Raw genomic sequence first — 25,744 nt, 5'->3', positions numbered from 1 at the left:
TATATTAGATCAGAAACTCTTGGAATGGAGCCCAGCAATCTACGGTGTAACAGGTTCCTCTGGTGATTCCAGCATACCCTAATTTGGAGAAACACTTCTTTACACCTGGGGGGTGGGGGGGCATAATAGGACACTGAGGCACACCAATACTGGCCAGCCTGGCCTTCACACACCCTCATCTCTAACTCTCCTGGGAAGATAAGGAAAACTGTCCAACAAATTCCACTTCCATTCATCCCGAATAACCATAGAAATGACAGTGAGATCACAAAATTTTGTGAGGTTTTTCATAAATATTTAAGTTATAAATTTCTATGTCATCAATGTATGTGTTTGTAGATTGAATCTTAAATATCAAAGTGAAAACAAATTTTCACATTTCGTGAGAAGCAGAATTGTGGATGGCAGATATGGTAATAGAGAAATAATTTCATTTTGATTTAGTAACATGAACTATTATATAACACAGTCAACCTATGGAGAAATTAGCCCACAAAAATGAGAGAGGCAAATTATACTTTTAGAATATTCAATTTCAATATTATTTTTGTCTTTACCTCTTCTTTTCCTGAGTATAAATGATAGCAGAGCCGTTGGATTGTCCCTAATGTGGTAAATGCTTCTGGAATACCAGCTCTAGAATGAGCCAGGCTAGCTATTAAATTCCCTATAAATTAAACAAGAGAAAAAAATGCTTGTATTATTTGATATAAACGGATACACTGTGCTTTTGGTTATTTGCACATAGTACTAAAAAGGTTTGAGTCACAAGACATCTCTCTTAATGAGGAAGTGCTGAGAAGAAGCATTTATAAATCAAATTTAGAATAACTTTCCCCAAAATTATGGTTTGATTTTTTGTCACAAGGACTAAAAGTTAAATAGTCTTATTTAAGAGAGGAAATATTTGAAAATTAGAGGTTTTCTTCTTCATGGCTTCAGATTTTTTTTTTTTTTTTTTGAGGCTTTAGGGCTTTCTTTTAATGACTGTGAACATTGATGTACCTTAAGAAAACAATGTATAGAGGCAAGACTAAGAAATAATAAGTTAAGAAAATCTTAATGGTATTTTAAAATAAAAATATTTGTTGCTTATTAAAGATTAAAATCACTGAAGTTTTTTCCATGAAAAGACATGTTTTGGGATTGAAAATAAGTGATTCAATAATTAAATAAATGTGCAACTACCAACATAAAACTATTTCATTCAAATTTTTGTTTTAATTTTAGAGTTTTCTTGTGATATTTCTTTCATGATATTGTTGCTGTGTTGCTATATGTGTAACACAACTTTTAAGATATAGATAAACATATTTTTGCATTTGTGTGTAGATACTTTATCAAGGTATTGACTCTTTTTGTTTTTTGTTTTCCAACCTCCACTCTAAGACAGGAACACCTTTGTATTTATTGCCTCAGGATGGGAAGGGCTGGGTTGTATGGCCTAGAGCAAAATTGTCAAAAGATAACCTTTCTTTCAGGCCTATATTTTCAAAGGCCTGAGTTTAGAGAAGGCATCATGCTAGCAGGAAGAGAGAGAGGTGTCTTTAAACCAGGAAGTAAGAAATGGGGAACAAATGGAGAAAGGCAAAGAGTCTAGGACTAAGACGGACATAGTACCAACAGAATCTTTAAGAGGATAATAGCTAAATGGTACACGTAAGAGAACCAGACACTTGGCAACAGAAATTCTAGTCTGCAAAACTTCTGTGTCTTCTGGGAACCATTTAGACTTGGACATTGAGCACATCATTTATATTATGGTACACCTGAGGCAGGAATAGCCTGCTTTGCTTGAGATAATACCCCCGACATGCATATGACTCTGGAGGTGCATATAACTCTGGATAGAGTGCAGAGAAGCCCAGTAATTTGGGGGATTCAATTCCTACCAGCCTGGGGAAATTAATACTTGAAAGCTATTATAATGTGGCATATCTTGCACACAACAGTTTATGGAGTAAAAGTAAACCCACTACAATTGTTTTTCAGAGTCATAGAATTACTATGACAGTGAATTAAGAATGTTATTTAGAGAAAAATATGTTTACTAACTTTTTAAAACATGTTTTTTCCCTAGGTAGTTGCCATCAGAAAGTTTTCATTTGCTTGAATTTTCCTTCCATGCTAAGTAAATACACAACATAAAAATATAATTCCATGGCAGCAAATGGAGTTTCCTTTGCTGCCTTCAATGATCCATTTCAGTTAAAAAAGCAAATATCTTATTTCTGTATATTTTGGTAGTAGTTACTCCATATGGCTATTGTTTTGATTTAGTTTTATGTCATGTTGACAGTGATATATGAAGTCAATAAAGCACTTATTGATCATTTGGAGAGATAGAGCTGGAGTAGATATAGTTACACAATTAGCATTGTGTCAAGAACTCTGTTGGGCCATTTTGCCTTGCTATGTTGCATATCAATGTAGAGAACTCTTAAATGTTAGCAAAATATGTACAATTGGTCAAGAGGAAACCAGACACAGATATGTCAGTATAAATCAGCCACTATTATAAATCAGTGTGTAAATTTTGTTGGTAGCTCATAGTTGAATTCTTGTTTTATATTCTGGAAAAAATAATTAGGGTTTGGAAAAGTATTTGAAGAAATAAAAAAGACCATGTTCAGTGTTACTCTGCTCCCATGTGGGGTGCAGAAAAGACTTTGTTCTATGTAGACTCATTCTTCAAAGTGTGTGACAGAGTATCAGGCTTATTATTTTATTATTGCTCAGATTACAAAAACTTTTTTTGAAAATAGTTTTATGTGAATACAATTAGATTCTAGTTATTTCTTACCTGTCAATACAATAGTAGTGGACTGAACCGAATACAGACTATCAACTAAAATGGTAATGCCTCTTGAAGACAAAGTAATATGGTCCACATCTATAATGACTTTAGCTAATATAATAATCTAAAAACAAAAAAAGAAGCAAAGAATTATTGAACATTTTCTATTCAGCTTTTCTTATTTATTAGTGCGTTTGTTTGTTTGTTTCTTCTTAGGAAAGCAAGAGGAGTAATTTGATACAATTTAATAGAAGAGAAGCAAGTGGCAGAGGTAAGAGTTAGAGTACTTGTCCCTATCTGATCATTTTATTGACCATGGTAGGCCGTAGTATTCTTTCTATAATGTTTATAACTTTTATATCCTTGAAGTATGTGTTCATAGGATAGAAAAAGAAAAGAATAAGACTAAGAAGAACCCAAATACATCTAGTTGTCATGGGTTGAAGAATCAGTGTGATCAGCTAAAGATCTGCAGTTAGAAAACTTGGGTTGGATACTACCATGTTTTTCTCTCTATTTCCTTGTAATATGGAGGTGACAAAAATACTACTACCTGCCTATCAGCCCGACAGGGTTTTATAAGCATCAGATGATTATAAAAGCAAAAATTCCATTTTAACTTGTAAAATTCTATATAAATGAAGAAATCCTTGTTGATAATGGGGTTTTTATTGTGTGAAAGGGGCTGGTGTGAAAAATAATGTGAATTTTTCAAATCAGTAAACACTTTTCCAGATCCCAAAATTTTTCTACTTTTTAACTTTTCATTAGAAGGACATACTGAAGATTTAACCTCCAATTTTATACCTGAAATGCTGCCATTGCCTTCTCAGTTTCGATTGTTGATTCAAGAAAAGGTTCAAAAATTGATATGGTCATTATTCCACTTTCCAATATTAAATATTGTTGAAGGTGATTATTGAAGGCAAAAAGGGTTAATGCATAGCCTGCTCTTAAACAGATATCCTATAAATAGGGGAAACATGCATCATCGTTAACTTACTTTATTTATCATGTTATCAAGGTAAAAGGTTTTGAATTCTTACCCACTATAATATATTGCATTCTTATCTCTGGGAGTAAAAATATGATATTACTGTATTGGGGAAAACAGGTAAAAACAGTTACCTCAGGAAATAAAGAATTAGGTTGTGATATCAGGGAGAAGAAAAGAGAAAAAAAGTTATTTTTAAAGGGAAAGTTAGATTACTGATTATGTAATTGAATACCAAAATAGTAACAGGAAACTTTTTCATTTCGTTTACACTCAACTAATTTGTTTCAACATATTTTTCAACATTTCAAAGTAGAATTGATAACTCAAAGCTTCCCTTGTACAACAGGCTATATATTGCATTTTATGCATTATGGAATGATTATCATCTCTTAAAATAAGTTTATTTGTAAAATTCTATTATGCTGTATTTTAAGAGGGAATAAAAAAGTGATTTACTTTTAAAAATTACTTTTTAACATTCGAGGACTGGGAAAAGAGCAAAAACCAATTCTCCTTTAGAGACAGTCTGCTTGCCATAGATGAACAAGTATGGTAGATCTTCCACGTGGGCATGAAAGATAGAATATTATGACTAAATATTATTTTTAATATTTTATTTGAATAGTACAGTACAGAGAGAGAGAAAAAGAAATGTTGATCTTAGTGAGTTTTCTTCTACCACTATGAATTATATTAAAATGTTATATGTGCATACTGAAATATTTACAGAGAAAATTATATGATGCCTGATATTTGATTCAAAAATAGCATAGGGATGGCAGGTAGCAATATAGAGAAAATAAGATTGACCATGCATTGTTTGAAATTTTCCATAATAAAAATTATATACACACTAAGTAGTCCCTTGGCCATAGGCAAGAAAAAGGTATTAGGTACAAAGAAATAGAGTCCAGAAAGTGAAGCAGGTTGTAACAGGCTGGAAGGAAAGAGAACAATTGATAGTGGAATGGGTAGGTGAAGAAAAGTGTGAAGGGTGCCCCTGAGGAGTACGGTGATGAGGCTAAAATGTGAAAGGAACAGAGGAAGGAAAGGTGGCTTAGAGAGTCAGACACAAATCTAGTCTCCCTATTATTCCTCATATTACTAAAGCAGAACTTCTCTATTTTTTGTGTACCACAGTAAATTAAAAGTGTCAATTGAAACAAATGATGTAGTGAATTTGTTTCTCCCCTTACAACCCTTCTTTCTCCCTCCTAAATCTCCCAGAAGTAAGAGAGACATAGTTGGCAATTTTCTTCCCTAATTGCCCAGCTGCACTGTAGATAACAGAAGCCCCTGAGTTTTTCTAGGGTTTGTGCTACTCAAAGTGTGGCCCACGGACAGACCAGTGGCAGCCCACAAAATGGTTGACAACAGGGTTACAGAAACTGAGATAAACATTTTCTAGAAATGACTCTTTCTTACAGTTAAATGCCAATTAATAAATGTAGAAGGAAGGAGGAAATTTTTTTAAAAACACCATCAGGCAAATGCCATAGTAATCACTGTTGCATCAATCAGTGTATGCTAAAATTGGTGAGTAAAAGTACAGTGCAAAACAGAATATTTGCATAGTCTTAAAGTATCCCACCTCAAGATACTTATTAATTGCAGTGGGAATAACAGTAACTTTACAGTGGAGAAATGTGGTAGACATCACTTTAATGAATTTACATTGCCAGTTATAAGACATGTCAATATCATGAACCACTTGAAAGGATGCACTGGGAAGGTGAGTAAAGAAGACCATGCTATTTCTACATTACCAAAATGCATAACCTCAATTTAATCAGGAGAAAACATCAGATAACTCAAATGAAAGACATTCTACAACATAACTGGCCCGAACTCCATCCACATAAATGTCAAGATCATGAAAGATATGAAATCCTGAAATACCAAGGACTGAGTGTCACATATTGAAGGATGCTAAAAAGGCATGACAATTAAATGCGCTGTGGAATCCCTGATTAGATTCTGGAACAAAAAAAGAACGTTGTGAGAAAATAAGCAAAATTTAAATAAGGTTTGCAGATTGGTGAATAGTAATGTATTGGTTCATTTCCTGATTGACATCCAGGAAAACTAGATGAAGTATTTACCAGAACACTCTATTATTTTTGCAAATTTTTGGAAAGTATAAAATTATGTCAAAATTTAAAGTTTGTATTAAAAAAAATATAACCAATTGGTGGGCAAAAACTACGTCTTTATTCCAAATAGATTGCACCATTCCAGAATATTGGGTAAGCAGCACATGACTGAGAGTTTAAAGGTTATAAAATTAAGTTAAAGATTTGATGCATCCAGGATAGAAGAGATTTGTTTTTTGTCTTGTCCCAATGCATAAAATTGCTACATTTCAAAAATGAAATGTACTAACTGTGAAAAATATGAAACAGTATCACCCCATCATTACAAACAACTTACAGAAGAGATTTTACATTTCTTAATACATTTGAATATTGCCATGAAAAGACTTGATGATAATCTGAGGATGTGATCTAAAAAAACATTTTTTTCTAAATGATCTCTAATATTTTGTAAAATTATTACCTTATCTTGTGAATGAAGAAGATAAAGAACTTCCGTATACTTAAATCCTTCATTTTCTTGTAATTCATTCTGCAACGCATCATTCCTTAGGACAATGCATGCCAAGGAAAATGCCACTTCAACCTAAATATGTGGTTTGCAGAAATTAATTAATTTTTCACTTATGGTTTATCAAATGACATTTTTATTATACAACACTATATTGGGTATGTTAATTTGAAGATGTTATAAAATGCATTGATTCTAATTTCCTCACTAGTATTTAGAGAGTGGTATTTACAACTTTTGGAGGAATGTCCCTTATCATTTTGAACATCTGGGAAAATATCCTTCCTCTGTGTGCTAGCATGGCCACAAAAGTCCATTTGAGAGCATAGGTGTATCCCTTCTATATCTGAAAATTTTTTTTTTAATTCTGGTATGGGTTAAAAAGCTGTTTTGAACTGCTTGTTAGCTCCCGACCTTTGAGTTGTAAGCCTTTAATTGAACACCTATCAGTTTAAGCAAAGTGCTGAGGAGTAGTACGTACTAAGAAATAGTTCTCTATATCTGTAGTCATTTATTGCACGTTCTGAAACCTTTAGGAGGATGTAAATAAACCTTATTTATTACTAGGATTCAATAGTTAAGTCTTTTAAGTGCTACACTATGCATTTCTATAAAAACTGTTATGAGTTTAAAAAGCATGAATATTGAGAGTTTTTTGTTTACTATAGAATTTCATTTGGGGAAAAGTATTGAAATGTATTTATGTTCTATTTCAACAATTTTAAGAACTCATTGAAAATGTATACTGAAATATGTATGAATGCAATCATGAGAATGCATATTTTAAAATAAAAATGCATATTTATGTGACATTTTCCATAGTCTTATAAAATATATTTGTACTTTGAAAGTCAGTGTAGTTTTACTATAATTTCAAACCAAAAAATTGCTAGCATATGCCTCTTCCTTTTTCCCTCTAATTCAACTTCTGTAATAAAATCTATTTTAAAATTAGAAAAGCCACACAACTTAGAGCATCTTTTCAGATAAACAGATTCCTTAAAAGAAATAATGTTATGTTCATTTGCATATTTTCCTCTTATGTTATTTCTATCTTCTCATTTCCAACAGAGCCCATATCAAATTTTGAAGTGACAATATATATTTTTGTTGTTGTTGCTGTCATTTTCTGCCTGCCCAACAATAGATGTCCTCAATTTCCAAAGCTTTAGTAAAAGGGTTTGGGTAGAGGTGAATGTCATTTTATTAAAGGCATTCTACTGGAAGTAAGTGGAAGAGTGAACGATTCCTCAACAACCCCTAGTAATTCTTGGTAATGTTTACCCTTGAGAAAACGATTGCTGCTAGCCAAAACTGGCTGTTTTGATGGTGTAGCAATGACAGGATTTCCTTATATTTAAGAAATTTTGCTACATAAATCACACATCTCTATCATCTCCACCCAATTTTTAGCAACCAAAATCTGAGGAACTAGGTAATGAATTCTGTGAACAATCAAATACCTCAGAATATAAAACTTGTTAGATGAGTAAGGATACAAGACTTGTATTTTGAAGAAATATTTTAATCAAATTTACTATTTTTGTAGCAACTTTTTTTGTTTAAAACATCTAGAATTTTGTTTAAAAGGTACTTGTAAACTTTGTATAAAGATACAAATTATTCTTAAAAGCTCATATTTATGTTAATTTTTACTATATCAGAAAAAAAAACCTCTTAAAACCTTATATATACCTTAATGTTAGGAGAAGGATGATTTCTCAGTAGTTGAATGAGTACTGGAAGGGCATTTTCATCTACAATAAATTGTTGGCTAATGGGATTGCTTGTATGGGCGACACCTGTAAGAATCCACACGTCAATAAGATATTCCATCATGGAAATGGTCAAGTCAAACATAGCTTGATATGCTTGATTGATAAAGTATCTTAGCATAATATGATCAGTAAACGCCACCATTCTGGAGCCTGTGGAGGTATGTGCAGTTGTTGCTGCTGAACTGTGCAGGCCTGTTTGGGACAGAGCTTCCAAAATGGCAAATATGTCTGGGAGGCTGTGGTCCAGGGCCATTTTTGGTGGCATAAATGGGATCTCTGGAACCAGAGGGAGTACACAGCTCTTCTTAAAACTGAAGGTGTTTATGCTCAAGATGAAACTGAATTCTATGTAGGCAAGAGATGTCCTTATGTGTACAAAGTAGAGTTTTATAGGCAAACTGAATGAAATCAGAGTTGACCTGGGGAAAGGTAACTCATGCTAATGGAAACAGTGGCATGATTCATGCTGGGTTTCAAAGCAACCTCTTGCTTAAGGCCATTGGACACAGAATACATGTAATGTTGTGCCCTTTAGGGATTTAAACTTATTGAAAAGTAAATAAATATAAGTGGATTTGTTCTCATAAAAATTTGATTAGTAAATTATAAAAGGAAATGCTATAACCACACTAATTTACCTGAATTAAGTTTTCAAAAGGCAACATTTAATGGAAAACTTACTATTAGAAGTGTCCATAGTTTTCTAATGGTCACAAAACAAATTAGAAATTCCAGACCATCAAGGAATAATAATGTAATAGCTATCATCTATTGAAGAACTATTATGTGCAAGGTACTTAAGCTTATGATGCTACTCTTTTCCATAGTAAGTTTGTTTTTATAGAAATGTATAAATATTCTGGCTTCCTTAAATATTAAAAATTTCTGGATTCCCCAAATACACATACTAAAAGATAATCTTACTGTCTTCTTTTTAAACTTACTACTTTAAATTATAGATCTGATCTCAATGAAGAAACTTAAAAAATCTTTCTAGTGGACCCATATGAACAATTTTAATTCTGTTCTTTTGCCATAAATGTCACAACATATATAAAGTGGGTTTATAAACTTAAATATAAATGCAAGATTGGGCCTCTCCATAGGCAATGAAGAGAAGCCATCTACTTATGGTGATCTGGGGAAGTTCGATGGAATTGGGTGAAATAGAAGGAACAAAGAACACTTTTGTGTCCTTGTCCCCTACTTACCTATTGGCTACCCAGGGGTGTACACAAACATTTATTACAAGAATATTCTTCATTCGACTGACAGGTATTGAATGCCTAATGCATCAGGCACTGATGCAGGCTAAAAAGAAGAAGTAGAATATCTGCCCTCAAAGAGTTTATGTTCTATAGGGGAAGCAATTATTTAAATACATGATTTTAATACTGTGTAATAAGTGCTTTAATAGAAGTATAGAAAAGTAAAGAAGCACAGAAGAGGGATTGCTCACTTCAGAGTAGGTGGAAAAGGGATAGGAAGGGAGATTTCAAAGGGTGAAGATGGTACAGGTGGGTCTCAAAATATGAGTATTTTAAATAATGATTGTGATAATAATAATGGTGTTGTTATAAGAAGAATACCCTCAATTCTTTGACTGAAATTTCACATGGTAATAATGGGATGAAACTCTATTAAGCTGGGAAAAAAACCACTACAAGCAATGTCTGACCAGTTCTCAGAGCTCACACAGGGCTAGGGATGTGTACCTACCAGCTCATAATACATGGGGGCTATATACAAGGAATCAAATCCAATACTGGGGTTAAGTTAGTTCCAGAGTAAAGATTGCTCTAGACTTGTACTAACAAAGTTCAAAAGCTGGCTGCAAAATGATCAAACAGATTCCAGATGCTAGAACATAGCCTAACTTGTTAAAGAAAAACAGTGAGATTCAATGTCTTTTAATTTGAAACTCACAATGTCCAACGTTCAATAAAAACTTATTATGCATGATTTTAAAATAAAACACCTAAGATAAAGTTGACAAAATATATGAAAGTATTGTATATTGGAAACTCTAAAACATTGTTGAGAGACATAAGAAGGCCTAATTAAATGGAGAGATTTACCATGTTTACATATTGGAATACTTAATATTATTGGGATGTCTGTTCTCCCCAAATTTATTTATAGATTATGTGTAATTCCAATTAAAAACAACAGATCTTTTTCAGAAATTGAAAGGTTAATTTTAAAAATTGCATGGAAATACAAAGGACCTGGGGTCCCCAAAACAACTTCAAAAAAGGTTTAAGGATTTAATACTACCCACGTTCAAGATTTACTGTAAGCCTCCAGTAATTGTGACAGTAAAGAAAGCATGAAGACAAATTGATAAGTAGACAGAACAGAGTCCAGAAACAGACCCCAAAATATTCAGTCAATTGTTTTTTGACAAAGGTGCCTAAGATATATGGAGGAAATATAATCTTTTCAATAAATGGTGCTAAATTGGCTAGTAAAATATCAAAATGGATCATACATCTAAATATACAGGAAAACAAAATCTTTATGATTTTGGATTTGGCAGAGTTTTTTTGAAGAGAACACAAAACCTATAAACTGAAGTTTTTTAAATTAATAAATTAGACTTAAAATAAAAATGTTTGCTCTTCAAAAGACCTCGTAACAAATCTGGAAAGACATACTATAGACTAGGAGAAAATAAGATAACATGATAAAAAAATAAGCAAAATACTTTAACAGACACTACCAGAGAAGATACACAAATGACAAATAAGCACATGAAGAGATGCTCTAAATCATTAGTTTTTAGGAAAATGCAAATTAAAACCACATTACCACATTGAGATTTACTATACACCCACTATAATGGCTAAAATTACCATATTAAGTGTTGACAAGAAAGTGAAGCTGCTGGAACTATTATACACTGCTGGTGGAATGCCAGGTAGTAACACTACTGTGAAAAAGTCTGACAGTTTCTTTAGAAGTCAAACATACACCGACCATATGACCCAGAAATCCTATTTCTAGGTATTTACCCAGAGAAATGAAAACAGGTCTACTCAAAGACTTGTACATGAATGTTCATAACAGTTTTATTTACATATCAAGAAACAAAACAATCTAAATGTTTATTAATGGCTCATTAATGAATAAGTCATAGTATATTGATATGTACTAGTCATGTTTTTCCAGAGAAAGAGAACCAACAGGATATATATGTATGTATGTATGTTTCTTATACGGCATAAAAAATTAACCATCACACCATATAGTGGAATATTACTCAGCATTAAAAAGAAGTGAACTATTGACATGCACAATAATATGGATGAATAACAACATAATTATGCTGAGTGAAAGAAGCAAGTAAAAAGAGTACATCTGATTAATCCATTTACATAAAACTCTAGAAAAAGGAAACTAAACTACAGTGGTAGAAAATGGATCAGTGGTTATCTGGAGATAGGAGTGCAAGCAGAGGGAGATTACAGAGGGACACAATAAAATCTTTTTGGGGTGATGATTATATTCATTGATTTGATTGCAGTGATGGTGTCACACACAGGTGAATGCATATGTCAAATTTATCAAATTGAACAATTTAAATAATGTATTTTACTTAATCTATTTAAATATTTAGTTATATGTCAATTACATTTCAATAAAACTTTAAAAAATCCATATCTAAAAAATTCCAGCCATGGAAAGGAGCAGGAAAAGATGATTCACAATTAAGAAAAAAATCAAGCAATAGAAAGAGGCCAGTAATGACAGATATGCTGGAATTAGATACAGAGATGCTAAAAAAACTATTCTATACTTTAATTATTTTTAATTTTTAATTTTTATTTTTATTAATTTTTGTGTTGATATTGGTTCATATAGTCTCACATAGGTGTCAGGTGTACATTTCTATGATACATGATCTGTACTTTGCATTGTGTGCCCACCACTCAAAGTCAAATCATCTTCCATCACCATATATCTGGCCCCTTTTAGTACACACTCTCACCCCCTCCCCTCTGGTAACCACCATGCTGTAGTGTGTCTGTGTCTATGAGTTCAGTTTTATATCCTACATAAAGCAGCTGTTTTAAATATGCTGCATTTGTTCAAGAATGTAGAAGGAAGCATGAACATGATGAGAAAGAAAATGTAAGGGGGGAGTGTGTGTAACCAGTCTAAGCTGTTGAATTTGAAAACAAGGGTTTTCTTCTATAGTTCTACTGCAGAACCCCTTGTCTAGGCAAACGTAGATAGCCTGAAGTGGACTGATGAGAAGAAGTTGAACACACACACAAAACCATGAGTTATCTTTGTATACATATATTATCATTTACCAGAATTTTTAAATTACCTATAATTTATATCATATTCCCTGGCTAAAAAAGGAATATTATCTTTTCCTGACTGATTGCTTTGGAGCAATTAATGAATTTCTGTGAAGTAGCTGTTTCAAGCAAACTGGAAAAAAAAACTTGGAATCAATTCCTACATTCTTTATCCAGCTAGCTAGACTTTTTTTTTTTTTTTTTTTGAGGAAATACAACGAACTAGAAATAGATATTTTTTTCTGTATACAAGACACAGTATATGATCAACCCCATACATTCATGAAGGTCATTAAAAAGAACCCAAGTTTTAATTTTTTCATAGATCAATCACTGAAAATTTCATAACATTTTCCAGACATTCCAAAATGTTAATTCTTTTGCAAAGTGGTCACATTCTGAACAAAGAATCAAGACAAGAGGCTGAAGCTGAGAAATGTGCCCCAGCATTACAAACTCTTCTACATCTTCAAAAACTGAGTTATTGAGATTCAAAAGAAAAATATTTTTCTTTTAAACCTAAAAATGAGATTCCTTTAAGTCAAAATAGGCAAGGCTCTTTGACTTCATATCCCTTCCTAACCAGAGTTCAAGAGCAAAACTAATATAAAGATTTGAATTACACCACTTTAATTCATTAAGGTCTTGAGATATAAAAAATTATATCTATAAATTAAATATGGTTGAGAGCTCTAACAATGGGGATAGAGGGGAAGTATCTTGATAATTCAAAAACAGAATAAATTTACAAACCAATACACATTGATCCCACTGCTCTGATGACACTCAGAAGTGTGCCTTCAGCAAGCTTACTAATCCTTAGTAAGCGAACCAATGGTGCAATTCCATTTCCCTCACATATTTGATTTTGATGCATTCTGCTGTCCTTACTGAGAGCTATGACTGCTTCACCTCCTGGTTAAAAAAAAAAAAAGTAAGAAACATGTCTGACCTCCAATATTCCACATTGTGCAGATTTATACATAGAAAATAACTTACCAACATACTGCATTTTAGCTGATGGTGACAAAAGCATATTTATTATAAAGTTGTATCCAATTTGTTCTGCCATATACTTTTGTTGTTTCAGTGTTTGTCCTGCCAAGGCCCAAAGCGCTACAGCTCCTTGTTCCTTAACATCTATTTGAAATGCCTATTTTAAAACATATTTCATTCATTTAATGATCATTTATTTAATACTGTAGGAATATCTTTTAGAAAATGTTAATTCTAGAATAGGTTTTAGTTTTCTTTTAACTGAACTAAGCTCAATATCAAATACTTTGTCTAAGGAAAAGGACAATGAATCATAAAACTCATACCTTGAGAAGTTTTAAAAGATATTTACTCAATGAATTTTCCAGAAATGCTCTCTGTATAGAAGGGTTGTAACTTGCCAGTGATTCCACAGCCATTGCACCCTTCACCTGGACATTAAGTTGCTTCCCTTTAAATAGAGCCACCAGAGGTGGAATGGCCCCTTCCACAGCTATAGCATTCTGTACATCCTTATTGTCACGTGCAACCTCAGCTATTGTAGCAGAAGACACAGCCTTTAACACATCTTCAAATGAATTCAAGAATCAGTTAATTAAATCTTTTTAAATGTAAGATATAAAAACACAGCATATCATTAGTTTCTCATATTATAAAATCAAATTTATAGTTCATAGAAAATTTAGAAAGTAAAAATAGAAAAAATAACTGTCCACATTCTCTCCACCCAAACATAATCAAACATTTCATTTAAGCCCATCTACTATTTTTTAATGAATATACACAAATTTAGGCAGTGCTAAAGACATATTTAATGTAGTTGTATTATAAATAACAATGCCTGCATTTCAAATTAGCAGTATTACATTTTCCTATTCTTTATAAACATCAGTGCCTTCTAAATATTCTATGAATGGGTGTATCACATTTCCCTAGCAACTCACATTTTATTTTTAAATTACAGTTGACATTTAATATTATTTTGTGTTAGTTTCAGGTATACAGCACAGTGGGTAGACAATTATATACTTTACAAAGTGGTCCTCTGATATTTCATGTACACACCAGGCACCATAACAGTTATTACAATATTGTTGACTATATTCCCTGTGCTGTACTTTACATCCCAAGGCCTATTTTGTGACTACTAATTTGTACTTCTTAATTCCTTTATCTTTTTCACTCAGCACCCAAACCCCCTCCCCCTGCCAACCATCAGTCTGATCTTTGTGTCTATGAGTCTGTTTCTATTTTGTTTGTCCGTTTATTTTGCTCTTTACATTTCACATGTAAGTGAAATCATGTTTGTCTTTCTCTAACTTATTTCACTTAGCAGAATACCCTCTAGGTCCATCCATGCTGTCACAAATGGTAAGATTTCACTTTTTATGACCAATATTCCATCACACTTTTTATCCACTTGTCTACTGATGGGTACGTAGGGGGTTTCCATATCTTGGCTATTGTAAATAACACTGCAGTGAATATACAGGTACACATATTCTTTTCAGTTAGTATGTTGGGTTTCTTTGGGTATATACCCAGAAGTGGAATTGCTGGGTCATAAGGCAGTTCTATTTTTAATTTTTTGTGGAAATTCCATATTGTTTTCCATAGTGGCTGTACCAATCTTCCTTCCCAACTACAGTGCACAAGGGTTCCCTTTTCTCCACATCCTCGCCAACATAATTTTGTTGATTTATTGATGACAGCCATTCTAACAGGTGTGAGGTAATATCTCATTGTGCTTTTAATTTGCATTTCTCTTATGATTAGTGATTGTTTCTACAAATATAACCATTTTTTCCAGATTGTTCAATTTGTTGGCATATAATTGTTTGTAACATTTTCAATAATCCTTTGTGATTCTGTGGTGTCAGTTGTTACTTCTCTTCCATTTCTGATTTTATTTATTTGAGTCTTCTCTCTTCGTTTCTTGATTTCTCTGATTCATGGTTTGTCAATATTGTGTATCTTTTCAAAGAATCAGCTCTTAGTTTCACTGATTTTTCGTACTGATTTTTTAACAATTCTGGAACAGGTCAGTAAAAGGTCAAAGGCACCCTGAGATCCACCTTCACCTGCCAGCTGCCTGTTATGCTCAGTCACTGAAAGAGCCTCTGGCAGTACATGAGTTTCATGGTGCAGGTGCTGAGTCACCAGGTAGTGATGTTCACTAGGTTGATACAGATTCAAGCTCGGTACCAGTGCTAACTGGATCTGAGGCCACTCAGCTCTTGCCTTATCTGAAACCTAAATAAAAGTAATTTATCCAGTATAATTAATCTGTATTATCTTCTAAGACCAAGGGAGATAAAAAGCTTAACTTTGAAAAAAAATGATCTTTTCTCTTCATTTTTACTATTTATAAATGCTACCTTTACAATTTTAATGATTTAGCAAATAATTGTCTAGGATGTTCATTGATTTGTTAAGTTGTAGCAGATCACAAAGGAAAATTGTTAATTCCAATTTTTTCTTAACCATTCTGAACCACTCTAAAATGTTATGCATTCAGGTAAATTGGTCCCAGAGTAGATTCATGGCAGTTTCTTGAGATTATGGATTTCTTAACATCTCCCAAATTTTAACCCCTATCTCTAGAGGTTTTTCAACTTTTTCTGAGTTTGATTTGTTTTAGGCATATGCTTTACCCATTTTTACCTGATTGATCTTCCACATATGTATGTGCACACTCATATGTTTTCATTCCTTCAATGTTTCTGATCTCATCTTTTTAATGACACACGATTGTCCTGTTCTGTGTTATTAACAAAGTTTTATATGACACCGCTATGGAAATTCAAGTATGTAACAGAAATCATACCAAAGGGTTTCAACTCCAAACTACCTGAGCAAAACTTAAAGAGCACCTTATCCATCTCAGAATGACTATTTACATGTTTTCAATGCAGAAATATGTTTACATGTACTCATTACCTTCTAAATCTGAAAAATTTGAAATTATGATCCAAGTATTTTAGATAAAGCCTGCTTTCACCATTGGGCTTCTTTCGCCCAACTCTTAAAGTTGGAGTCCCTCAACCTTCTCTTCTTGGTCTGCTGCTTTTTTTTTTTTTCACAGAGCAAACTCTCCTTAAGCAATTTTACTTACTCTTAAGAACTTTGTTATGGTTATAATCTATTCTTCCCAGTTCTCTATCCAAATCCCTGACCTCTCCTTTGAACTTTAAAGCTCAGATTATTGGGATAATTGAGTTGCTAAGAAAAGACAGCCCTCTTCCTTTAGAATTTCATCCAACTGATAAATAGACACAGGAATCGACTAGAGAGAAAAGCTTCAGCCTTATTACTGGCAAGCTTGCTTTGAGAAAAAGTGCCAAAAAGAACCTAAACCATGCATTTGTAATCACTCCATTCTTCAAACTGAAAAATTATGTAACTCACTATTCCTTTCATGGGAGGGATGAGTAACAGTCCTGAGTGGGAGATGAAAGTAGGAATTTCTACTTTTTGGACCAATGCAAGAATATGGGGTAAGAGAAAGAAAGGTTTCCCTCCCATTCTCAATTTTATAAACCCAGCAGTTTAAATTCAGGTGTTCCAGATATTTGGGGTATATTACATATTAGATCAATTCTAAGATAAATCCAGGACAATCCAAACCTGTGTTTGCATCACTTGGTAATATATGTGGTTGCTTAAAAATAATACATAAATAAAGGCTCACCTGATTCGGAACTCAGAAATGCGATAAGGTATTGGAGGCCTTTATGGTCTCTTACTGCTCTTTGATTGTTTTCATTTCCCATACATAATACCCGTATACAGTGCATTACATTTACTAGCACACTTTCTATGTCTAACTTTAAGAGATTTATCAGAGCTGAGATTCCATTCTAAAAATAAACAAAACATTTAATTACAATTAAATTTATTTAAGATGTATTCAATCTCTATTTAGAATAACATACTATATATTTGGCTTCCTTCCTTTGTTTATTGTTTTGTTACCTTCAACTAGAATAAAAGCTCCTTGAATGCTGGGATTTCATTCTGTTTCGTTCACTGTTATAACCCTAGCATCTAAACTAGTATCTGCCATATTATAAACTCTAAAAAATTACGTGTTGTATGAATGAACTGAAAGAATACTACAGAGATGTAGTAAAGATATAAATTCAAGAAAACATTCCAAAAATAAAAGCAGATGAATGTATATGTTCAAAAGTTATACCAAGTCCCAGAAAAAATAGGTAACTAACATTGATGTGCAAGTCCTAGATTTTAAAGATAAAGAATAAAAAAAAAAAAAAAAACAACAACACTGATTACATAGCAGGAGCTTTAAAAATAATAACAAAATATGACAGAATGAGGATTAAACATGTCACATCAATAAATGTTAATGAATTATACCCAATAAAAAGTAATGACAAAACAAATTTAAACATATTCCATCCAAGGTATACATTTATTCTAACTTGGGGTAGTTCTGAGAATCACTGAAGATTATAAGGTCTAAATATAGAAGACTGACTGACTAATTCTGAAGGTGGTCCTAGGGGTTTCTATATTTCAAATATATTTTCTAAATGACTGATAACAAACCAACCAACAAGAAATAAAATAAAAAGAGAAGGATGGAAAAATCCAAGTTAAACATGAGAGCACAAAGAAAACAGATTATAAACATATTTTTGGGTAAGACAGAAATCAATGCAAAAGTATTACACTTGACAAAAAGGGTACATTTTATAATCTAATTGATTCAATCCACAATGAAGAAGCGTTACTTAAAGAAAACTCTAAAAAATATTAGTTATAAATATCTATTAAAATATCATAAATAAAACATCAGCAGACATAATAAGGTGTATTTTATCTGAGGAAATACAGCATCACAAACATTGTTTGATGGTCACACAAAAAAATTTCTTTCAGACTACATATCTCAGATAGAATGGAAGTCCAAAATGGTAGTGTTTCTTATAATACCTTTTTATAAACAGCAAGAAGTAACCACATCCCCTAGAGCTAAGTGGGCATTTGGCCTGCCTTCCATTTTGCCCAGGTGACAGCTTTACTGGATATTTTTGTGGAGAAACAGTCTTCCCTGGGCCTCTTGCACTCCTACCTGTACTGTGTGAGTGTATGAAGATCGTCACAGCTCTTTCACCTGGGCCATGCTTCAGGATTTTTATGTGACTAGCAATCTTGTCTGATTTGGTAACAGCTTCCTCCAGACAAAGAACTGGCTTGCTTACTGATTGCTAACAAAGTGAAAGATTTCTTAAGCTCAAAGTTCCACAGATGCGACACAAACTCAATGTGTAGGTAGCATCCACTTGGGCCCACTGTGTCACCTTGTGAGAGCTGGGGATAGGGGAACTGGGCATCTGCTGAAGCTCATGCCCTTTGCTGTGCCTGCTCTGGTACTGTCCTGCTCTTGTTTACTTTTGGCACTATCAGATTGTGGCAGGTTTGTTCTTTGCCGTCCCCATTGATACCGGAATTCTTCCCTGAAAGTTCTGCTACTGCATAAGAACATGGTATGTCTCTTTCTAGCTTCTACATGAGGGAATGACTATCAGTCAAAATTATTTTCTATGAAAAGAACTTACATATTCGGCAATAACATCCTTGTTTTCAAGTTGTGCCATATCATACAGAATGACAGCACAGCGAGAGCTTAGTTCTGGTTCATCAGAAACCAGTAGGTTGATCAGAGCTGGAATGCCTCCTGCCTGCACTAGAGCGTGCACTACTCTTGCATGGGTGGAGATATTACTCAGTAACCCAACTGCTTTGCACTGTAATTTTATTTTGGAACCTTTTAATAGATTGATTAAAGCAGGAATGGTGCCTGCAATGAAGAGATCAAGAAAAGCATGAATTATTTGTAACCATTTGTAGTCAATTTATCATGATAAGATTTAAATAATGTTTATAGGTATTGTTATATAAAAATCAGCAAATAATTCTATAAAATTTATGTTATCACTTAAAACTACATGAATGCACTTTTCTGTCTTGTCTACAGTACAGAGCTCTCTCATTCAGATGTGTAATTTCCACACAGCACACAATCACACATTTCATACTGGTAACCATAAGCAACCTTTGAAGCACTGAATTTTGGCTTAAGATTACGGACAAATAAATTCTTTGAGCTACCATATGGTAGAGTTCATTTTGTTTATTGCATCATATTTGTGTGGCAGTGTTTGTGCAGTTATTTGAGCATTGTATTATAATTTACCCATGTTTTGTATAAGCACTGCAAAACAAAAATAAGGTGCTGAATCTAGTAAAAAGCAACCTTAGCCTGATTAATCACAACTGGTTCAAAAATCATTGGGCATGGTGAAAACAAAATCTGGCGTCAGTTGGATGCTTGTTATATCAGTTCAATGTGAAAGAAAAGAGCACATTATAGAGCACACACAAAATACTGGAAAATATAATTTTGAATAGGCCTTTATCTGAAATGTAATCTCCCTCATGACTTATTTATCTATGGTTCACTTTTTGGACATAGAACTTTTGTACATACTTTTATGAACATATTAGGGGACTACCTATAATAATTTTTTTCACTTATTCATTCATTTGACAAATATTTATGGAGCATATCATGTGTGTTCAATATTTACATTAGACTAATGGCTACCATATTGGACAGTGCAGATACAACATTTCCATCATTTTAGAAGTTATATTAAACAGTACTATTTTCTAAACAATCCTGTGAGGTAGGACCTGTTTTATTAATGATGAAACTAGGCTTAAAGAGGGCAAGCAATTAGCCTAAGTTCTAAATACTGAACTATCTACAGACTCAGGACTGCCATTACAAACCACAAACATTATTTTTAATTAAAAAAATAAATTGTATAAATACAGAATATAGATAGTTTCTAAATGATAGTAGTAAATATGAGAAGTAGTATTGTAAAGTAATTTAATGTCATTTTTAAATTTGGAAATTTTTATAAAAATGGGATTTATATAGTTTTTTTGATCCTGTGCAACTTCCATGTGGAAAATAAAAATATTGATTAAAGTGATTAACTGAATATAATATAGCTCTGTACAAAAGAGCATAAGCAAAAGATAGTTAATAAATTTTACATCACCTGCACTCAAAATATATTCCCAGTATTCATCCTTCGCTAAGCAAATTACTTCTAAGGACATGACAGCCATCATCCTTCGTTTATAGCTTTCGCACTGCAACATTTCTGGTAGGTGTTCAACAGAAAAGCACATGTTATAACTTTACAAAAAGAAGTGGAATGATTGCTTCTATTTTTGTATAGGCCAAGTGAAGCCATGAGTTGAGATCACCACCACCATTACCACCAAATGCATTCATTGAATTCCCTCTGTATGTGGCCTTCTGCGAGATGCTGAACATATTGCATACACTCATCATCTTTGAGGTTTATAATCTGTATAATTAGTATTGAAAATCCTAAACTTAGATTGGGTGGCCACATGATTCAAGTTCACTTGGAAAATAGTATACCTCAGTGGCCTGAAATCAGTTACTGAGTAAAATTTGAGTATGGGTTTTCAAGGATGTAAACTACATTATTGTCAATAAAAATTTAATATCTATTAAATCATATGTGAGGCTTTATATATTTCCTGAGTATGAAGAAGAATGAACTCAGACTCTAGACATGAGATAATACAAATATACATGCATCCAGACAATGTTTATGGTGCAAGAAAAAACACAAAGAAGTATCCTTGCTTGATTTCTCTTTACTCTGCTCTTGTACTAACAAATCTGGCTCTAGCACCTACCTTGGCTAGATCACTCCCTGGCTCTCTCTTTTAAATTTAGCTTCCACTCCAACAGCTAATCCTGAAGACATAATAAGCCCCAGCTATTTTTCTTTTACTCATAGTAGACATGGTCAATGTAAGGAGGAAGAGCTATTCCAGGGCTCAAAGCAAAGAAACAGCAGACAGATGCTCACTGGTTATTGTGTTTGCACCATCATCATTGGGACTTCCCAATAATGACAGTAGAAAGCGGGTGTTGTCAGGAATTTTTTGTGCCATTAATCTATTTCTGGTAGAAATACTATTCTATACTGAGATGAGTGTTTCAAATATGTTAGTCTTTTAAAAGTAACAGGATGGTCTCCTTAATTCCTCCTAAAAAGATGAAGATATAAAATGATACATATGCACACATATATAAACATTGAAAACACTTTCCAATATCTCTTGGGGCTGTTAATTATAATTGGAATGTGCTTCCAATACCCAGTAAAAACCAATTATTCAGACTTCTTGAGTCATTAGATTGGGGCTGAAAGTCATAAATATATCTGTTCCCATGATGAAATGAGTTGGAAAAAATATCAGTTCTCATCTCTAATTTGTTTCATTTTTTGCTTTAGTTTTTATTTTACTAAAGTAGTATGTGTTACTAATAAGCCTGAAGCAAAATATAGTGGTTCCTTGCCCCACCCTCTTCAGTCTTCTGAGTTCTCTCTCCAGATATAACTACTTTGGACACTTTCCCTATACCTTCTGTGATTTACATATCTCTATATTTCTAAATATTTATACACACTATTACCTTTTGCTATATAAATTTTAGATATCATCGGTTGACTTCATGTTATGGTAAATGAGAAATTAGCTCTTTCAATACTGCTCTGCCCTTTCCTCAGCTTCCTCTTCCCCCTATTTATATAAATATTTAAATAAATATTCAAGCCCTGACTGGTGTGGCTCAGTTGGTTGGGCGTCATCCTGCAAAGCTCAAGTAAAAGGTCGTCAGTTTGATTCCTGGTCAGGGCACATGCTTGGGTTGCAGTTTCGGTTTTCTGTCGGGGCCCTTATGAGAGGCAAATGATCTCTGTTTCTCTCATTCTCTCCTTCCCTTCCCCTCTCTCAAAAAATAAATAAATAAAATCTTTAAAAAATGAGCATCCAATGCTTACATTATGATTCGTAAACAGATATTATTCACAGGTAAGCATTACAATGTAGTACAGTTTTGCCTCCTTTCTTACTTTTGTTTTCCCTCGGTGTAATAATGTTATTTTATTTCATCTGCTTAGTTTTCTTTGTACCTATTGGTAATTCCTCCCACATTTTCCTTTTGGCCTGGGTACACAGTTTCCATTCTGGGACTCCCTTTACTGTCATCTTTGAAATTCCCTTTTCTTTTCTCGGGTCAGGCTCCCAGTTCCCTGTTGATGGAGGGGAACTCCCTCCTTAGCATCCTATGTCTTTCCTGGTTAGGCTCTGCAGAGAGCACTCTGACCGGCACTGCGAGTTCTTGAACCTATGGAGGATTTACAGTGTGAATCTGAGAGGTTCTCAGTTTTCCCACTGTTGGCCTGGAATGGTTCTTCAGGTTGGCTAAGTCCTACGACTTGTCTATCTGTTTCAATATGTTTATTAACTCTTACCTTTATAATATTTCTGGCTAGACTGTATACAAATTTGGACAGAAATCTTGAACAAAATTTTTCACAAAACATTTATCAAAATCTGAAGAAAAATGTTACTGAATCCATCACTAAAATTAGGAAGTGAGGAACAAATTGGAGGAAGTCTTTTCTACTCAAACTTTAACTTCCTTCTTATTATTTTTTTAATTTGCTTTTTTGATGGAGAGAAGATGTACTTTTGGAGAAAATTGGAAAATAAAAATAATTGTGTAAAATGTAGTCTGTTTGGGTTATTTATCTTTGATTTTAATTTAGAAGTAAAACAACATTTGTACACACAAAATACAGTTTGGTGCTATTTTTATTTCTTGTTTTAACTCAAAAATGTTTATTTCATGCTTTTTAAATATTTAAAACATGATGCATGTAATTTTATTTTCTCTATTTCAGAGTACTATCAATAATTAAACTGAATAATAATCAAAACGTTCAATTATAAAGAGATGATGTGTTCTATACTCACCTACCAAAGTTTTCCAAACTGGGAGTTCAGGAATATTTAACTCTATTATATGCTTGAGAACCTCTGTATGAAAAGTTAGCACTGATAAGTGAATTATATTATTTCCTTTAATATCTGTTTTTCTCCAGTTAGCACCCAGAGAAAATAGGTACTTAATAGTGTCCAGTGCTCCTGAAGTGGCAGCGAGTAACAGTGGAGTACAGTGATTCCTAAAAATCAAGGAACATATTATAATAATTGAACATAAATATAATATGTCAAATTTACTTTTTGTGGAACTATCCAAATTGCTATCGGAGGAAGTCTGATTTATCCCATCATCTTTCTTTCTTACATGTTATTTTTTCTATATGTTCCATATGTAATAGACTTGCTTTCCTGCTCTCCCTGGCTGTCCTTTAGTGTTTGTCCTTATACTCCTTCCCAAACTATTGGGTTGGCTAAAAAGTTTGTATGGTGTTTTCTATAAAATAAAAGACACATTTTTCATTTTCACCAAGAACTTTATTGATTGGGATATTTTGAGTATATCTGCTATCTCTCCCACATGTTATAACATTGTTCTCCATCAACGTTTCAATTTGATCGTTATCAACTTCAGCTGGTCTACCTGACCATGGAGCATTGTCTAGTGAGAAATATCTAGCACAAAACTTTGCAAACCACTTTTGAAATGCTTGATCAGTCACAGCACCTTCTCTATATACTGCACAAAATTTTTTTTTCATTTCATTTGTGTTTTCACCTTTCTTGAATTAACAAAGTATAATATGCAAAAATGTTGCTTATTTTCTTCCACCTCCAATATTAAAATGGCTACACAAAAATCCACCAATTTTGGTGTTTGTTTTTTTTTAATGCACACTGGTATGATAGCTGTCACACTATAATCTAACAAACTTGTTTTGAATGAAGTTCAAGATAACTAAGCACTACTAGATCTATCTTATGGGAAAAAAACAACCAAATTTTTTGGCCAACCCAATAATTATCATGTCTTAAAACCTGTTCAAAAGTTGATAATTCACAAAGTTCTTAGAATACACTATCTTATCTAATCCTTACAACCATTCTATAGTGAAGGAAAAAGCAAGGCAATTATTATTAGTCCATTTTACAAATGACAAAACTGAGACTCAAGTAGAGTTACAACACATTTATACTTCATGTCTGGTCCTCAAATTTCAGCTTCCTCATTGTGGTGGAAACTAATAGTTTTTCTCAAAACCCACTATCTGCTTTTGAGGGTTATAAAGATCTTTTGGTTGGGTACATGGCTCTTCACCAAAATATGACATTCCCACCTTTTCTTATGGATAGGTATGGCTGCCAGACTAAGTTTGGGCAATCTCATATTAATAAAAGTTACTGGACAACAACCTGAAGAGAAAAGGAGTGACCATTACTTTTCCTCTCTCTTTCTTCTCACGGCTAGAATACAGGCATAATAATGAAAGGAGTGATCATTTTGCACCAGGATATGGAAGCCACATAATAAGAAGCAACAAGAGGAAGTCTGGGTCCCTTGTATTGTCAAGCCATTATGCCAGCCCTCAACCATGAACCCAGATTCATAAAAAAGAGCTACATGTTTTCCTCATTTAATCTACCAATATTTTGAGGTATCTTTGTCATAGCAGCTTCAACTATCTCTTAACTAATAGATCTACTGACTAGCAATGTGATCTGAAGCAAGCTGGGTTATTTTCTTTGTCTGTAAAAGAATGAAGGTAACAACAATCAGTGAGTAGTGTTGGCCTGAGGGATGAATAAGCTGCTCAGCACAGTCTTGATACATAGTTCCTCTTTCCTTTTTCACCACATCACATCGCCTCAAACATTATTTTTTTAATCCTTATATCTATGCCTTCATCTCTTGGTGAAACCTCTCTCTCTTGCACCCTGTTCTTAAACTCTCACCTCTATCCAGCTGACCCCCAAATCTCTCCTCTAATCCTTTTTTCCTGGGCCCTGGGGAAACTCTTGCCCTTTATGAGTGAACATCTCTTCACTTTCTCCCTGTTCTACTTTAACAACTGTTCTCCTGTTGCTTTCTTTCTCCTACTCAATAGTAGGAATAAAGATTGCTGTTACTTCTAACATCATCACTTTGATTTGCCTCATTTGAAAAACATGCTATCACATTATATTACCCTATTGAGTTCCATATTGCCATTGCCCCCAGCCCAAGTTTGTCCTCTTCCACATCCTGGCTCACATACTGCCTCACCCACACACCCTCTCCTATTGCCAGTGACCTCAATATCCATGCTAAGTACCATCTGTGTTCTGATCTCTCAGTTCCTTGTTGTAGCTTCATTTGTGCTCCATATTCAAACACATTCAGCACAGT

At 33.4% G+C, this 25,744-nt stretch overlaps 1 protein-coding gene and 1 pseudogene across 1 annotated transcript in view; one reads left to right on the top strand and one right to left on the bottom strand.

Annotated features, from left to right (window-relative positions):
- ANKAR (ankyrin and armadillo repeat containing) overlaps nt 1–25,744 on the bottom strand; it is a 49,135-nt gene that overhangs the window by 5,396 nt on the left and 17,995 nt on the right. The window contains exons 8-18 of the mRNA XM_090281649.1: nt 23,392–23,600; nt 20,583–20,687; nt 19,068–19,309; nt 17,174–17,342; nt 13,809–14,050; nt 13,486–13,639; nt 13,240–13,401; nt 8,094–8,200; nt 6,351–6,473; nt 2,804–2,921; nt 558–667 (exon numbers count right to left, since the gene is read on the bottom strand). Of these exons, the coding sequence (XP_090137775.1) occupies nt 558–667; nt 2,804–2,921; nt 6,351–6,473; nt 8,094–8,200; nt 13,240–13,401; nt 13,486–13,639; nt 13,809–14,050; nt 17,174–17,342; nt 19,068–19,309; nt 20,583–20,687; nt 23,392–23,600 (1,741 nt within the window). The remainder of the gene's footprint in view (nt 1–557; nt 668–2,803; nt 2,922–6,350; nt 6,474–8,093; nt 8,201–13,239; nt 13,402–13,485; nt 13,640–13,808; nt 14,051–17,173; nt 17,343–19,067; nt 19,310–20,582; nt 20,688–23,391; nt 23,601–25,744) is intronic.
- Nucleotides 8,401–8,719, top strand: LOC150022389 (large ribosomal subunit protein eL33 pseudogene; annotated as a pseudogene).

Source organism: Furipterus horrens, unplaced genomic scaffold, assembly GCF_987537825.1.
Source record: "Furipterus horrens unplaced genomic scaffold, mFurHor1.1.pri manual_scaffold_1, whole genome shotgun sequence".
In the NCBI taxonomy this organism is placed as follows: Eukaryota; Metazoa; Chordata; class Mammalia; order Chiroptera; family Furipteridae; genus Furipterus; species Furipterus horrens.
The sequence above is the reverse complement of the archived record's forward strand: the minus strand, read 5'-3'. Positions and strand labels throughout refer to the sequence as shown.